This window comes from Dreissena polymorpha, chromosome 3 (assembly GCF_020536995.1).
Source record: "Dreissena polymorpha isolate Duluth1 chromosome 3, UMN_Dpol_1.0, whole genome shotgun sequence".
Lineage (NCBI taxonomy): Eukaryota > Metazoa > Mollusca > Bivalvia > Myida > Dreissenidae > Dreissena > Dreissena polymorpha.
In genome coordinates this window covers 88,373,669-88,390,434 of record NC_068357.1, presented here as the reverse complement: position 1 = coordinate 88,390,434, position 16,766 = coordinate 88,373,669, and the positions used below count along the sequence as shown (strand labels likewise).

The window sequence follows — 16,766 nt, the reverse complement described above, 5'->3', positions numbered from 1 at the left end:
AATGGTATACACTGACGACAGATGCCCCAGGTGATTCCAGAATAGTCCCCTTTATGAAAGGGAGGGGGGTGGGGGCAAACTTATGCAAGTGTCACATAAACTGATGCCCCAATGAAGTATGTTTAGCCACAGACAAATCCACTATGTCATCAACAGCAGATTAACAGCCATAAGACCATAATTCAGCTTAAACTGGTTGCAGCCAACATTCCTAACAAAAGGTCATTCAGCTGAGTAAGTTTGAGCGGAATCTGCCACGCAGTTTAAAAAACAATCTTGAGATATTGAATTCCACAGTGGTAAAAAAGACAAATAGCCATTATTCTACCCAATCTGCAAACCAACTGTTACAGTTCTATCCATATCCAACCAGCACTTAATGAGCAGTTGAAGCTACAGGAGAAAGGTACCGAGAGACATACATGTGAAATGCTTAAAGCCTGCTATTCCGTGGGGGCATTTAAATATATAAGCTCCGCTCTATGGACTCTGGGCTAAATGCTTGTTCATTAAAGTGTCGTCCCATAAATGCATGTGCAGTGTGCATGGGCTACTCAGGGACATCACTTTCCCCCTTAATGGAATGTTTTGTTTAAAAGAAGTCTTTTCCAACAAAAATCCAGTCTAGGCGGAAAGTGTTGTCCCAGATTACGCATAAATGAGATGTGGCATTATGCAATAATCTTCAAAAGTTACCAATTGGTTCGAAGACTATTGACTTGTTACGGACTATGTTTTATCCATGTTTAATATAATGAATTACATGTACCATGTTAGAACAGGTCGTTCTTTGTTTAGAAAAACTTGATGCAAATGCTCTTTTTTAGTTTTGAAACAAATGCACTAAACAGAAGAAAAAAAAACAAATTCATCATAATGTTAATACCTAAAATCCAAATTAAAGTGACTTTGTTCCCCTGAGGGCCAATTTACAATATTTGCAAGATTGACAGATCACAAAATTACAACTTACAGTACAAAACATAAACCAACTCAATTAAATGAGATCATGCAATATATGCTGCGATGAACCCATTTATGCCTAGCGTCTAGAAAAAATTTCCTTGGCAAACAGCATATACCCAGATGAGACGACGCATGATGTGGCGTCTCATCAGGGTCCGTGCTGTTTGCTTAAAAAAAATTCTGTAAGAAATATTCTAAATATAAATATATATAGAAATAAATATACTAGACATCCATAATTTTAAAAATAGGAAATAAATAGATCCAACATAGAAGGATCGGAAAGTCCACTAGGCACAAATGGGATAAAGAAGATTTACTGATCCACATGCCAACCAGAAAACTAAATACATATATGGTTGGATACTTGGACATGTAATTGACTCTTGTTTGTAAAATGGCAAAAAATGCAAAGCAACATTGCTAATAAGTATGTTTTCTTAAAACTTTGAAAAACATTTAACATTGATTTGTCTAGCATTAATGAACGACTGATTCAGATAGCATAAAGGTGTGATACTTAATCAGAAAGCAGTCTTGATTAATTCAAGACAATGAATGAAGTTTGAATGCTATTTTCAAACATATTTTTAAACATTTAAAATATTTCAAATTAGGTATCTAGCATCAGAAAATATCTTAATTGTGCCTCATAATTTACAATTTGCTTTGATATTTATCCTAATGGCTTTAACGTTTTGTTCTGTTTATCATCAAATAATATGATTAAGCATTGTTTGCTGGCTTATACCCAATAGTTTTGGCTTATACACTCCTGACTTCAATCCAATTTATAAGTACAACAAAGTTGTACCTTTTGACTGCAAATTTTAATATTATTATACAAACTGTATTTTACAGTTCTATTTTAGAAAATGTGTGTGTATCGTGTTATTTTTTAAAACTTAACTAATCTACCTATCAGCACAAAAAATCAATAATTTAATATTGAGTTAATAAAATATATTTAAAAAAACAATTGAAAAGTATTTAAAATCACAGTCTTTACAGGGGGGATGCATTATATGGGAGTTGACTGTGTTTAAGTGAGGTTAGATGGAACTGACTTCCAAAATGGCATCGTTTTGGTGAGTTTTGCAATGGAGAAGCATGTTTTTCCAACCAGTAAACAAGTTTATATTCATGTCTTTTTTCAACCAATACACCAATTTGGCTCTACGATGTTTGTGCTTCCATCCGCTAAACCAATATATTTGGGCAATAAATTAATTTTTAGAGAAAAAAAGCATTGGTAAAATAAAATCATCTTGATTTCTGTTATATTTTACAATATACATGCACAAATACTATGAATTATAAAAGAAAGTTATATTACATCAAACTACTCAAACGTCAGGTAAGTAAACAGCAAATTTGTGGATGGTTTTCTTTAAATAACTTTTTGTTCTAATGTCTACGATCTTTAAACAAAACAAGGGCTGTTTGTAAAACATGCATGCCCCCCATATGGGCTGTCAGTTGTAGTGGCAGCAATTGTGTGAATACGTTTTTTGTCACTGTGACCTTGACCTTTGACCTAGTGACCTGAAAATCAATAGGGGTCATCTGCCAGTCATGATCAATGTACCTATGCAGTTTCATGATCCTAGGCGTAAGTTATCATCCGGAAACCATTTTAGTGGTTCGAGTCACCGTGACCTTGACCTTTGACCTGAAAATCTTTAGGGGTCATCTGCGAGTCATGATCAATGTACCTATGAAGTTTCATGATCCTTGGCGTAAGCATTCTTGAGTTATCATCCGGAAACCATTTTAGTGGTTCGAGTCACCGTGACCTTGACCTTTGACCTAGTGACCTGAAAATCAATAGGGGTCATCTGCGAGTCATGATCAATGTACCTATGAAGTTTCATGATCCTAGGCCTAAGCGTTCTTGAGTTATCCAAAAACCATCTGGTGGACCGACGGACGGACATATGGACGGACGGACCCGCATGTGCAAAACAATATACCCCCTCTTCTTCGAAGGGGGGCATAAAAATGAGGGAAGTTCAAACACCATACAGCTGAAAGGGAGTATTCACTTTAAGGAGATATAACTACAAAGTGGCTTACCTAGTGAAATTACAAGTTACTCCTACGTGAAAATAATAAAACAACACCATTATGGAATTCAGTTCCAACAAACCTCACTTTTACACACTTTTTCAAACACCAGTAGTCAATAAATCAATTCCCAATATCATACAGCTATGTTATGAAGCACAAGAGACTAGTACATTGTATGCACACAAAAAACAACTCTGTATATGCCGACCGGTTTTGAAAATTTCATCTGAGCTCTTAAATGTTAAAACATGGGTAATTTGACTCCTCGTTTTCAAAATCTTATGCTATCCATGTAATGCAAATTCACAGCAGTTTGAATAGTTCTTATATTACATTATGTCAGTTCTGTGAAATGGAAGTATTGCCCATAATACTTCTATGATAAAAGTGTTGATAAATAATTCTGAACAAACTGCTAATCTGCATGGGCAGTACTCGCATGCCTGAAGGTGAAAAAGTATGCCTGTAGGTGAAAAAGTATGCCTGTAGGTGACAAAGTTTTCCTGTAGGCAAAAAAAGTATGCATATAGGTGAAAAAGTATGCATATATGAAAAAGAATGCCTGTAGATAAAAACGTATGCCCGTATGTGAAAAGTATGAATGTAGGTGAAAAAGTAAGCCTGTAGGTGAAAAAGTAAGCCTGAAGGTGAAAAATATGCCTGTAGGTGAAAAAGTATGCCTGTAGGTGAAAAAGTATGCCTGTAGGTGAGAAAGTAAGCCTGTAGGTGAAAAAAAAAGCATGGTAGGTGAAAAAGTATGTCTGTAAGAGAAAAAGTATGCCTGTATGCATAATAAAGTACCTTCAGGCTAATCTATTTTTTCCTGTGTATGTTTATCTACTTTTGACCCAAACGGCAAGGGACTCAAATGTGACATACACACAGTCACTAAATGAGATTGATAGTTAAAATGGCACAGAACATAACAATTAGTACAATACTCATTAAACATGAAATCAAACAACAACAACAGAAACATTCAAAGCAAAATCATGAGATCAAGCTGAGTTTGGAGATACAATTACATGTACTTTTGTTTTCTCTGTTATTAAAAATTTGGCCATGGTCATAGAACATAAATCAACGAAAGAAATTAAATTACACTTCAAACTTTGAAATCACAACAAGACTTTCATTCTTTACCAAAAATAACAAATGTTGTGAAATAAGAACACTCTTAAAAATACTAGATCTAAGATGTAAAAATTTAAATCAATTACAATTGATCTTATGGCTTTACAGTCACTCCACACATTTGGTAATCTGAAACATAATCACAATTAGTAGTTAATTGATTCAAATTGTCTTAAAGCTAAAGTTCTAAAATTTGAACAGTTGTCAGCTCATTTCTTCATCCATGTGTAAATCTTCCTCTGTGTCATTTTCATATTTTCGCTTCAATGATCCTGCAAGGAAAAGCAAATGACATCAATGTTGAATGAAGGTGATGATAATGATGAAATAAAAGTATATGCAGTAAAACGGTTAATATTCCTTTCATGAAGATATTAAACTGTGAAATGTGAAATACAACTTAATTTTGTATGGAGAAACTTAAGTATTTTGTTATTCTAGGATATAAACTACGAAATTGTTGTTGGTTGTGTTTTTAAGTGAAAAAAGTTTCGGCAAGTAAACAATTTTAAGGCAAGTAAAAAATTTAAATTTACTGGAAACCAATGCAAAAGACAAAAAATCTTTCAGGAATTGAGGTCTTTTAACGTTTTAAATTTACAGGACCAGTCCGGCCTTGCCAGATTTTACCAGACCTTGTTCTTCTTTCAAGCAAATAAGAGAAAATGCATTTTATTCAGCTTATTTCTATCACACTAATGTTCAAAATTTTTTAACAATTTAAAATACACTAAAATGATAACTAAATTTAGATGTGTTCTTTTTCAACATATGGAAAAACTTTCCTTAAAAGGAGAGAAAGCTTTGTAACTTTTTTTTATAAAATTACAAGAATTTTCAAACAGCAATAGTAAACCCTATAGTGCTCAGTGAAACTGTACAGCTGTTTAAAATGCTTACATTTGCATCATATGTTGACAAGGTGAAGAAAAAAGGAGAATTTTGTATCGTTCCCTTCTTCACTTTACAATTATTTCAAGGATTGAAACCAGTAAATGTCATTTCAACCAATGAAAAACTGTTGTGTTTCGCTAGCATCACAAAAATACATGCAGGATTTGAGTTTGTTTCAATTTAGCTTGATTGTTTTGAACCGTTCTATTTTATTGTTACACCATCTATAAAACAAAAATGATACTATACCAGTCAATATTTTCAACAGCTATGAAGTTTCATTTTAATTTCAAACCAAAACAAAGTTTAGCATATCTATTTATTGTTGGACATAAGGACCCCCATATTCGGAAATGATACCCTACCTCGGGAAATATTATAAGAAAGGCCCACCATCTTTGAAAATTTTTAAAAGTTGATTTTAAAGACTGTTATTACATGCTTAGGACAAGCCCTAATCAAAACCAGCCAGTGCATGGCTTGGTTGTGCAATCACTGGGAAATGTTTTAAAACAAATACTTCTACTAAAATTGCATCCTTTATAATGTTTAAAGTGAAGCTGTGGAGTGATTTTAACAAGTGGAGCACTTTAAGAGTTTTTATAATTAAGTAAGGGTAAGTATGACAAATTCATTAGGGTCAAGTTAAGAAAAGTTAAAGTGAACCGGTATTGAAACTCACAGCAATCTACTTTTATGGTCTGTTTCATAGATTTCTTGATAGAGTTTCTTAACACCACTAAAGACCCTAGCAAATATATTAAAAACCTTGCCCCTGACCTTTGTGTGGTCCCTGGTCACAGGATATGATCCGTCTTGCATCACTGAGAGCTTCAAACTCCTACAGTGAGAGCAAGAAGCACAAGGTCATCATACCGGCTACAGGTTTGTGTATCCAAACAACAAGAAAGGCAAATATAATCCTCATCAGTACTTAGCTATGAAATACTGAAAATATGACTTAACAATGCTGATAGTTATAATATGTACCTGTTTCTGAGTCACTATCTATACTGCATAGCAGTAAATCATATATGAAGAAAATATTTCTCAGCATTTATGTAATTATTTCAGTATACATAAGTTTTCTTGGCTTGTTTTTCCCCCACATTCATCAATCATTCATTCATATGATGACTGTACAACCTGCTAGCACTCTTTAATAAGGTAAGCTTAATGTACCAGTACTAAGTGCACATACTTAAGTAACTTAAAATGGCAAGTTATATGCTTGGATTTGTAGTCCAGTGCTCTACCAACAAAGCTTGCAGGCCTAGCTAATATCCACAATTACAATCCACAAGTTCAATAATCAGAAGTACAATATAAACAAACTGACCAACTTGTACATGGCAAAAGAACCAATTTACTATTATGACTCCATAATTCATCTTATAAAGCTCCTCTGCACACCGTGATACCTTGAGCTGCTGACAGAAGTGTTCATTTGGATTGATGCAAAACCTTCTTTGCTGAACGTAAGCTGAGGCATTTCTGGAAAACCACACACAAGTAGCATTGTAAAATAATAATTATGCATGTGTATATTATGGGAAACAATCATGCTAATGTGGAACATAACCAATAAACTGTATATTATTGATTATTATATGAAAACAATGTGTAATTAAACTCACAGCAAACTAACTGTATACCAAAAGTGTTCCTTACAATTTAATGACAAAGATCATGAAATTTGCATAACATTTTGAACTAATGAAAAGCATGTCACTTGATAGTCACAGTGAAAAAAATCACATTCTTATTACAATCATCTAGACATGAGTATAAATGTAAGATCATATGACACCTACACAACTCTAAACAATTACATATTAGGACACCTTCTACCTATAACACTAACCTGTATGACAAGCCAAACTTTTCCATAACATAAGCAATCACCAATGAAGCACTGAAAATAAATTTAAAAAAAAATATTTGTGTATTAAACTTATTCAAGTACATAAAACATGTTTGTATGTTTAAAATACTTATTATTCATATTAAAGTATTGTAATGTTTTGCTGTTCCATAAAATTATGTCAGCTAAATAAAATTGACATTTAAAGTCTCAGAACAATTAAAGTATACCTTTTTACAATTTTGTGAACAAATAAATAATTATCGTTACTTATATTTCACTGAGTGAGTTTCAGATAAAATAAATTGCATATTTACAAAATACTGGTGAAGTACCAAAACCCGGACACTTCTTTGTTAGCTTTTTACCAACATCTCAAAATAACAGTATCAAACACACAAAAAAGGTGTAATGTTATTTGTTGGGTTCAATTCAAATATGTTTTTCACATTATTCGTGAAAACTGTTGACTACAAGTAACTGAAGGCCTAGTACAAGTCCTTGAATTCTAAAGTCAAGCACCTGTGTTTAAAAAGATGTGTTTAAATAGATGTAATTCAAAATATTTTCAGACATGCATTAAGCCCCATATTTCCTGAGCGCAGTTAAAATGTTTCTGTGTTCAGTGTACCTTCGTGAGATTCCTCCATTACCGTGAACTAGCACCCGTCCTCCACGTTGAAAACATTCATCAATGAAGTCTCGGAACTGCAACAAAACTATTCATGCTTAACCTGGTATTTTGTTGTTTATGTTTAGTATGCAACAATAGAGTCGATGTAAATTAATGTCATGAAAATGATAAAGAAAGTAATGAAAGTCATTGATTTCAATACTGCTGTCAGGCAAAGCAACCACTTGAAAAAAAGTTGAATTGGCACAAACTTTACTCTGTAAGTGGTTCGCTATTGTTGCTCTTCTCTTAAGGCCAATTCATTTATTTATTGATTTGACTATACACCCACATAACTGTTGTTTTAAAAAGTAGAATAAGTAAGTACAGTGTAAAAAATATGTTCCCTTTCTAAATTACATTGGGTAGAACAATTTTTTTTATAGTGTTTAATGAGTTCTTACATGTACTTACATTTAGTGATTGATAAAAGCTAGTCTTTTGTTCAAAATTGAAAGCAGTCATCTACATTCAAATTTCAAACAAGCAAAGCCATACTATGAAACGAAACAAAATGTTTTGTGCCTATGGAAAACCAATTATCTCAGCAGTCTGTACAATATGTGGTGTGAAGGATATGGTTTCCTCCTAGCCACCAGGAGGTCACAGGTTGATTTCTGCTGTTGGTGTGTTCATAATATTTCCACCATAGGCACCAAGTACTGGTTTTACCAAGGAAACCAACTCAAGAGTGTTTCAATAAAACTTAGGCTTTTGATGCAATCAATCTAAAATAAATTGATTTAAACTAACCTGAGCAAGACTGCCTAAAAATTAAGCCCTGTAGGGATTTCAGGATTGTGCTTATTTGGAAAAAAATGAAAAAGTTGCTTTAAACTAGGCCTAAGCGTTCTTGAGTTATCGTCTGACAACCACCTGGTGGATGGACCGACAGACAGACTGACCGACCGACAGACCGACATGAGCAAAGCAATATACCCCCTCTTCTTCGAAGGGGGGCATAAAAAGCTAAATATAGCGTATGTCATTCATTTGATTATAAACAGTATAGATGTTCTTTATGGGACTCTTGTCTTGTCAAACTCAGTTATAATGCAAATAAAAAAAATACTAAAATACAGGAATGTAGAAGACTTTGACTAATAAGTTACCTGTGAGAAGTACCTTATAATATTCTCTGTGAAGGTATCAGCTATGTCCAAAACCAAGTACCTGAAAAAATATATGCGAGGCTCTAGCGTAAATATGAGTCATGCTCTGTGATAATGGGTCTTAATGCATAATGCAAGGCTATACAGGGGCCACACTATCTGCCTAACTTGGATTTTTATTTAGAAGAGACTTCCTTTAAACGAAAAATTCCATAAAAGCCTAAAGTGTTGTCACTGGGACAATACTTTACACACATGTATTAAGCACCATTTCCCCACAGCTGGTTAATACCAATTGCCATTTAAAATTGTTCCAGTTCACTGGCTCTCCATGTACATGTATGAGGATTGATTCAATCATTCAAACATGATCAAATAACAATTGTTGACATAAATATACCAGTACATGTAGTTTGCACTTACGACACTAAGTCTTAAACACTGATTATTTCATTCAACAGGTAACACTTTTAAAATTTAATATCTAGTAACCAACGTATTGTATAGTACCAATCGCATGTAAAACTGTTACTGTGAAACCATTATTATTCGTCCGACATTAATTTTCGCCTTTTTCGTCCTTCGACTGATGGACGAATTCAAGATCCGGACGAACAATCATGTCCCATATTTGAAACAAATAAGACTGAATTACCGTAGGCATGAGGCATTTAAATCCAGCGTAATCCACGCATATACACAGGGCTCGAAATTAACACTCGCACACTCGCAAAATGCGAGAAAAAAAGATTGCAAGGTAAGTTATAAGCCACTAGTGTTTTTTGCAAATAAAGAAATAGTGAAAAAAAAAACGAGTTATATTGCTTAATGCGTTCGACGGCGTGAACGCTAAACCGCCGTAGGTCAATTTTTTGAACATCCGAATACCCATATGCAGAAGCGCGCACCTTATTTGTTGACTGGTATACTTAAAATACAGATACACAGATGGTATTGATACAAAGAACATGAAACAGTCGACTATTCACACTCAAGTTAAATCCGGTTTTGACACAAAGGGGTTTTCATTATACAGTGTACTGACATTTCCTGTAAAACGCGAATGCAATAAGGCTGTATCAAATGCGTCGACTTCGTTTAGGTATAATAGTGTTGATTAGCGCTAATTGTTAACAACTTTATTACCCATTGTGTGTATTGTGTTTTTCAGGGGTGTTGCAGATTATACAGCCTACACGCGGCGAATCCGGATTAAAGACAATACTGTTTAACGCAATTAAAATATGACGATGTGTGATCAACACCTGACTGAAATATATTCTGCGCTTTGTTACAAATTAATAAAGAACATTTTGATTTGTGTTTAGTTGTTTGGTTTTAACTGCATCTACTATTTTTGTACATATACATAAAAACCCGTACCTTTGTTTTTTTTACGATTTTTTCGCAACCGCGTATTACATGTATTACAAACAAATCGGACGTTGTTTTTTTTCAAAACCAGAAATGGACGAATTTAAGAGCAGACGAAATAGTCATGTTTATGAAATGGGCGAAATTTTGTGCCGACGAAAATAAATGGTTTCACAGTATCTTTCATTCTTGACATATTCTCATTTGGATACATAAAAACTTGATTGGTTCAATCCACACTCACCTAAAGGTATCGGGGAAGTTGGGTCTGATGAAATGGGACTCGATACTCTGTCGTATACACACAATGTGGGTGATACCACGGTCTAGTAGACAGGACAGCTGAAATGGCAAAGACAAACTAGATACTAGCAGAGTTTATAGGCAATTTACAAGTTAAGAAACAAATCAATGAATGAATGCTATTTTACCACAGGACATTCAAAAGAACAATTAAGCTTGCCATAGTGTATGGCATTTTCAAGTAGTATAACTTATTATTTATATTTTTCATGTCCAGCCTATAACACAGTCATAAGCATCATGTAAAGTATGAACTAGCAAAGTAGTTTGGAGATAAAATTTGAATAAGACCAACTGTTGACACTAGTAATGTTAAACAAACAAAGTCACTGCAACACGAGTGTTTTTACATGTCAGAAAGTGTTATTTACTTATTCCTTCTCTACGGTAAAATCAGCTGTGCAAGTAGCAATACCTGGTAATATAAGTTTTGATATTGCAACAACTGTTAAAGCTCCCAATCTCGAAAAGGTGAGCTGATATACCCACCATACGTGAATAAAGGTAGGTCCTATCTCACAATTGGATATAAAAACAAGTTATCCTCAAGTATGCATTTCACATATAAACATTTGAGTATTACAGAAATCATGACAATAATTATAACAAAACATGTTGCTTAGATGTAAAAGTGTTTATTATTTAGTTTTAACAACCAATTAACTTTTTACAGCACATGATGTTACCTTAGCTTTCATAGCTGATGCATATGGACCCAAAAACAACCCTGATATTATCTCCTGAAAAATAAAAATTAACATTACTTAAATTGAACTTATTTTCTGGATTATACGCAATAAAACACCAGAAAAGATTTGCAAACAATAACCGGTATTAGCCTATAGGTAAATAGCAAGTTTTCAAATATAAAGTTCTGTGATAATTTTAAAACAATTTGACATAGAGTGTGTTGACTGTCAAATGCCAGTTTTATGTATACAAGGAAAATCATACTGCTGCTCATGCATTATGGAGAGTGGCGACTAGTATGTAATGCATTTTTTTTTCGCTTATGGGAGGAGAAGTTATTTTACGCATCAATGTATTTATTTTTGTTTTAAGAATATCTGGCATAGTGGTGATTTTTTGTGTAAATTAGTGTAAATGAATACTGCATTTGTGCCTATAACATTTATTACAACATTTATTGCCAATAATGCAAAGCTAATTGTTTTAATTAATAACTGATCCACAACTGATCACAGGGGAAAGATCACAGGGACTGGGCAAATACAGAAACTTTCTGGTTTTGCATACAAACAAAACATAATCAAAATATATTTATTTTGTGTTTTTCTCTAAATTGCTTATTTAGTGGAGAATCAATGTAGTACCATATTTGACAACCTATCGCGCAAGCAAGTTTATTGGAAGGCATAGTGGTACAAAAACGTACAATGTATTAGTTTATTAATAGACATATAATAACGATCGCTATACACAACTTCACCAAATAGCAGTACATAAATGATGTCAGCCGGAATAGCTCAGTTGGGAGAGTGTAAGACTGAAGTTGTTTATGCAACAATCATCTAAAGGCTCCCGGTTCAATCCCGGGTCCCGGCATAAACGGAACAGTTCGGCAGCTGACAATTTTTTTCAGTCAGGTTAATTAATATAATAAAGCTTTATTTTATGTAGACATTTTAAAATCCATTTTACTACAATTGGACATTTTTATTCAAATTAATCGATGCTGTGTGGTGACAACGTTAATTAAATTTCTTACATCACTTAAATATTTTATAAAAAATACAAGTGTTTTTATATTAACAAATAAATGCAAACAACACATCTATTATCTGTGTATTTTTATGGTTGTCTATCATAGGCCCTAAGTTCTATCCCTACCATATATAGAGCACGAAATGCGACACGTATTATTGTAAAAATGAGTTGCGATAAAGGAAGCAGCCGCTTATCAAGGTGGAGCTGTGTCCAAGTAACCCGTTTCCCTAGAGTCAAGCACTCCTCTGAGTTTTTTTTTAAGAACCACATATAGAGCGCGAAGCGCGACATTTACTACTATCCAGGTGGTATGGGCCCTTTAGCATTATTCGAACAATATGTCCATAGTTATCTTCCTTAGAATTTGAGAAATTTTGAAATCGTTGTTCGAAGTCCAAAATTTTCATCCGATAGTTCCCAAACTTGCACAGGTTTTTTTTTATCAATGAGGACCCAACCCAAACTCTATATGAGCAATATGGGACCATAAGTCCAGAATTATGTCTCTTTGAATTTAAAAATAAAAGTGAAAAACTGCTTGGTTAGGTGATTATGTCAACATTTTTCATCAGATTCTTTCCAAACTTACAGTGTCTTTATATCAATGAGCATTTTTCACTCATTTAAAATGAGAAACATCGGGACAATAAGTCCAGAATTTTTTTCTATTTAATTTGACAAAATAAACAATTTCCACTTGTTTGAAAGATTTCACATTTCACAACTTTCGTCTGAATCTTTCCAAACTTGTTAAGTGTTTTGATATCAGTATTACTCGAACCCTATTGAAAATGATGAATATCGGAGCAATAAATCTATTATGATCTTTTACTGAATTTCAAAGTATTGTGTAATAGAGCTTCTTTATGCAATTTACAGTTTTCATTCAATTTTTGTTCAAACTTTTACAGTGTTTTCATATCAATGAGTACTCAACCCCTATCGTAAATGAGCAACGTAAGAATAAGTTCAGAATCATCTCCCCTTGAAGATGAGAAAAATATGAAATTACGCTTACAAGATGAAGCAGATTTTTTAAAACCTACACAGTTCTGTTCCATTAATGAAAACTGCACACGGATGACAGTAAAAAAAGGAAACCAGTGTAAATAAAATGAACTATGAAATATTTGGGGGTTACAACACAAAATCATAGATAATGGTTATTTGGGGGTTATAACACAACATCATAAATAATGGTTATTTGGGGGTTATAACACAAAATAATAGATAATGGTTATACCAGTATCTTTTTCTTTTTTGTTTAAAATAATCGGCCAATATATTAATATTTACAGTAGAAAAAAAAACATTCCATGTAACTTCATTGAGTGCCTTTTACACTGAAATTCCTAACGCCCTTTGATGTTTTGCATCAATACTTATCTTGTTGTAATGATTCGATGAATCATAAAATGTTCTTAGGTATTATTACTTAAACCATTTCAACTGGAAAAGATCGATTGATTGATTTCATTTTTCTATTGGTAACATATCAGATTGGATGACAAAGTGTGATTGAGAGAGTAGAAACCGCAAACACCTCATACTGTATTTGAGATATTTCAGGTGCCACATTTTTGCTGATCAACAAAAGACAAATGGGAGATTATCTTCAGTGGCTAAGACATAATTTACATAAATAATTCACAAAGTTAGAATACCTTAAATGGCAAAATCATGTTGTAGTGGAAACCATTAAAAAGCCAAATCAGGTTACAGGTATTTTAAGGGTGATAACAACAGTATCAGTAATTTGGTAGGGTGATTTATTGTATTTTTGTTCTTGGCTAAGATACTGTGATAAGTCACAAATAATTCCACGACGTTTGATATGATGGGGTAACAGCTGTTGGACTATCCAACTAGAGAGGGAAAACTAATTTATTCTAATGCTAATCAACTGACATACCAACATTTGAATAGAAAGCTAAAAAATCAAGTATAGACAAAATCTCAGGAAATTACAAAATTAAAGAAAAATTAACACATAGCCTACTGAAGTATCTTATCAATTTATTATATAACATTAACTGAATCAGACAGTAAAACTAATAACAAATTATAATTTCACAATGAGTATGTTTTTTTCTGCTTTGTAAGTGGATACTCAATGTTGTGTTGTGACAGCAGTAAATGTTGTACCTGCATATCCCTTCTCATGCTATAACACCAGTCCTGAAACATAAGGAAATATGATTTAACACAGCCACAATCTTTATTTTAAACTGTAGCTCAACATTCTGAGCCAAACATGTGAAAAACCTTTTGATTTGCGAGATGGTTAATAGGTTACTTGCAAACATTTCCAAGTGGCAACCTAAGTTAAAAACGGGCCCTGTGATTGTTGCTTTTGATAAAGTATTTCCGGTCTTTGTTTTTTCAGGTTTTGTTTAATATAATCAAATCAAATCAAATCAATATTAATTTATTGTTGGTATGATATACAAACAATATAATGCTTTCTAACCTATTTACCCAGAAATAACTGATGTGCTAATAAATTAGAATAACTTCTTCAATAAGGGACAATGGTGTTGAGACTAAAATACAAATTTCAATATTTTCTTTATAAAAAGTTAAACTGAAATGAAGTAACCATACATTGTTTTCTTTTCTATCATTTATCAGATATATACATATGGTGTTTACACGCCACTGATTTTTCCTTTAATACCTCTAGAATACCGTAAAAAGTTGTGTATAAGGCGCATTTTTTTACCCCAAAATTTCATTTTAAAAACTTGATGTGCGTTATGCACAACTACAGCCAAGCCAAGACATTTTTTCTCTGTCAGTTACCCAGTTGCAGTAATTTGCATCATTCTGTTCCCCGGTGTTTTAACTGTAACTATGTTAATAATAGTGTTATATTTACGATCTGAATAAGATGGACAAACATTATAAAGTTAACATAAATATTTTCTATCTTTTTCAGGTACGTACAGAGCATTGAAATCAAATAAATTTGAAGAAGAGAATGAAAAACAAGGAAGCCATTTTTATTTAAATGTTATTGTTTTCCCTAAATATTATACCCTACTGTACTAGGATTACAAAATTTATTTGGGGGCACTTGTCGATTTACAATAGTATGTCGGCAAGGTCTTTCCTGATATATTTATGATTATTTTTCTTGCTTTTCAAATGTGTTAATAAAATTGATGTTGTGTTTGTTTACACGTTTTCATACGTCTTGTCAAGATTGAGAATGTGATTATCGAGCAATTTGCGTCACCTGTCAAGTTTTGTGCAGCTGAGCTATTATCAAAACTTGCGAACCGGCAAACGGCTTCGCACCTCCATTGTTTGTTTATCGCCGGTAATGTTGTAATGGTGTTGAGAAGTTTGAGTCGTTAAAGTCTCCTGTCAATTATAGACACTCGAATAGAACGCATGCTATCGGCAATGTAAATAAAACGCGCGGTTGTGAATTAGTCATGCATGAATAACCACGTGACAATACCAATCAATAATGTCAGTTTCTTAGTTATAACTAATCCATCCGTCATGTGTACTCCTCCACAATAAAATCGTGGACAGTTACTTCAGAGACATATGATGAAAACCTTGATGGTATCCTCGTGGATAGTGTGCATTTCATGCATAATTCATTTAAATCCAAACATTTATTTTTACGCATAAAATGATAAAAAGAACAAACTAGTTGTATCGTTATCGTCTTTAAAATAATTAATAATTGAAGCAATAAAACACATAAGATCGGCAATGTAAATATAACGATTTTCAGTAAGCCTGCGGTACGGAATTTTTCCCCCGATTTTTTTTCTTCAAAATTTTTTTTTCCCGATTTTTTAGCTTAAACACAATTTATTTGATTAAAATATTCAAATGTTATATTTTTATAGTAAAGACCAGGTATACTGTATGTACTTTGCTACACACCGTATGTGCTGAAATAATATATTATATGAAGTAATGTACTTTATTGTATACCGTATGTACTAAAACTATGTATTATATGAGTAACGTGACATGAATCTAAATCATGATTTGTTTTTTGTTATACTGACGATGTACATTGTGCAAGTCAAAATAAATCATATGTTCTGTTCTGTTCTTAAAAAAAGTAGATGCGCGTTATACACAACGTTTTACGGTACTGGGTTTCGGGCTTTGGAGTAGGCCATTGGATTTGGAACGAAATGGATTGGGTGCGAATTTCTACAGATTGTATATTTTCCAATGAAATTACGTACCACAGATTCGTCTGGTTTTAACATTTTGGATGTAGTACTAGCTTCAGCCATTTCATTATCGATCTACACTGATGACATAAACAAACAAGATTTATTTTGTTGAGCATCACCGTCATGTGTGTTGTCTGCAGTTTGTTTTGGTTTGACTATACTCGCTTCTTTGAACAATCATTTAAATTTTAATCGAATACTATACAATATTCACATCTGAACAGGACAATGAATTCACACTATTAAAACATATGAGTGTTAATAACTCTAAAATTATTTTCTTATTAAGGAAAATAAAGCAAAACTACAGATGTCACGTTATCAACTCAAGTTCTCAAATGATATAAATATATTCAGTAAGCCAATCAAGCGCTACAGGAAAACACCAATCTGACAGAGTGGACATTTCTTCCTAAAATCTTCTTCACATAGCAAAT

General features: G+C 33.1%; 2 protein-coding genes across 3 annotated transcripts in view; one reads left to right on the top strand and one right to left on the bottom strand.

Annotated features, from left to right (window-relative positions):
* The window catches only part of LOC127875154 (sodium/calcium exchanger 3-like), a 216,085-nt gene that overhangs the window by 159,421 nt on the left and 39,898 nt on the right, over window positions 1-16,766 (top strand). The gene's annotated exons all lie outside the window — the stretch shown is intronic.
* On the bottom strand, window positions 811-16,515 carry LOC127875170 (serine/threonine/tyrosine-interacting protein B-like). 2 transcript variants are annotated; one of them, XM_052420029.1, is made up of 10 exons: window positions 16,339-16,515; window positions 14,264-14,296; window positions 11,077-11,130; window positions 10,332-10,429; window positions 8,714-8,774; window positions 7,560-7,636; window positions 6,929-6,979; window positions 6,478-6,558; window positions 5,845-5,905; window positions 811-4,442 (listed from the first exon to the last, which is right to left on the bottom strand). In XM_052420029.1, exons 1-10 carry the CDS (start codon window positions 16,387-16,389, stop codon window positions 4,434-4,436), a joined length of 576 nt encoding a protein of 191 aa, XP_052275989.1. In that variant the 5' UTR covers window positions 16,390-16,515; the 3' UTR covers window positions 811-4,433. The 2 variants fall into 2 exon arrangements, with proteins under 2 accessions (XP_052275989.1, XP_052275988.1); XM_052420028.1 differs by having other exon boundaries at window positions 6,486-6,558; window positions 16,339-16,509.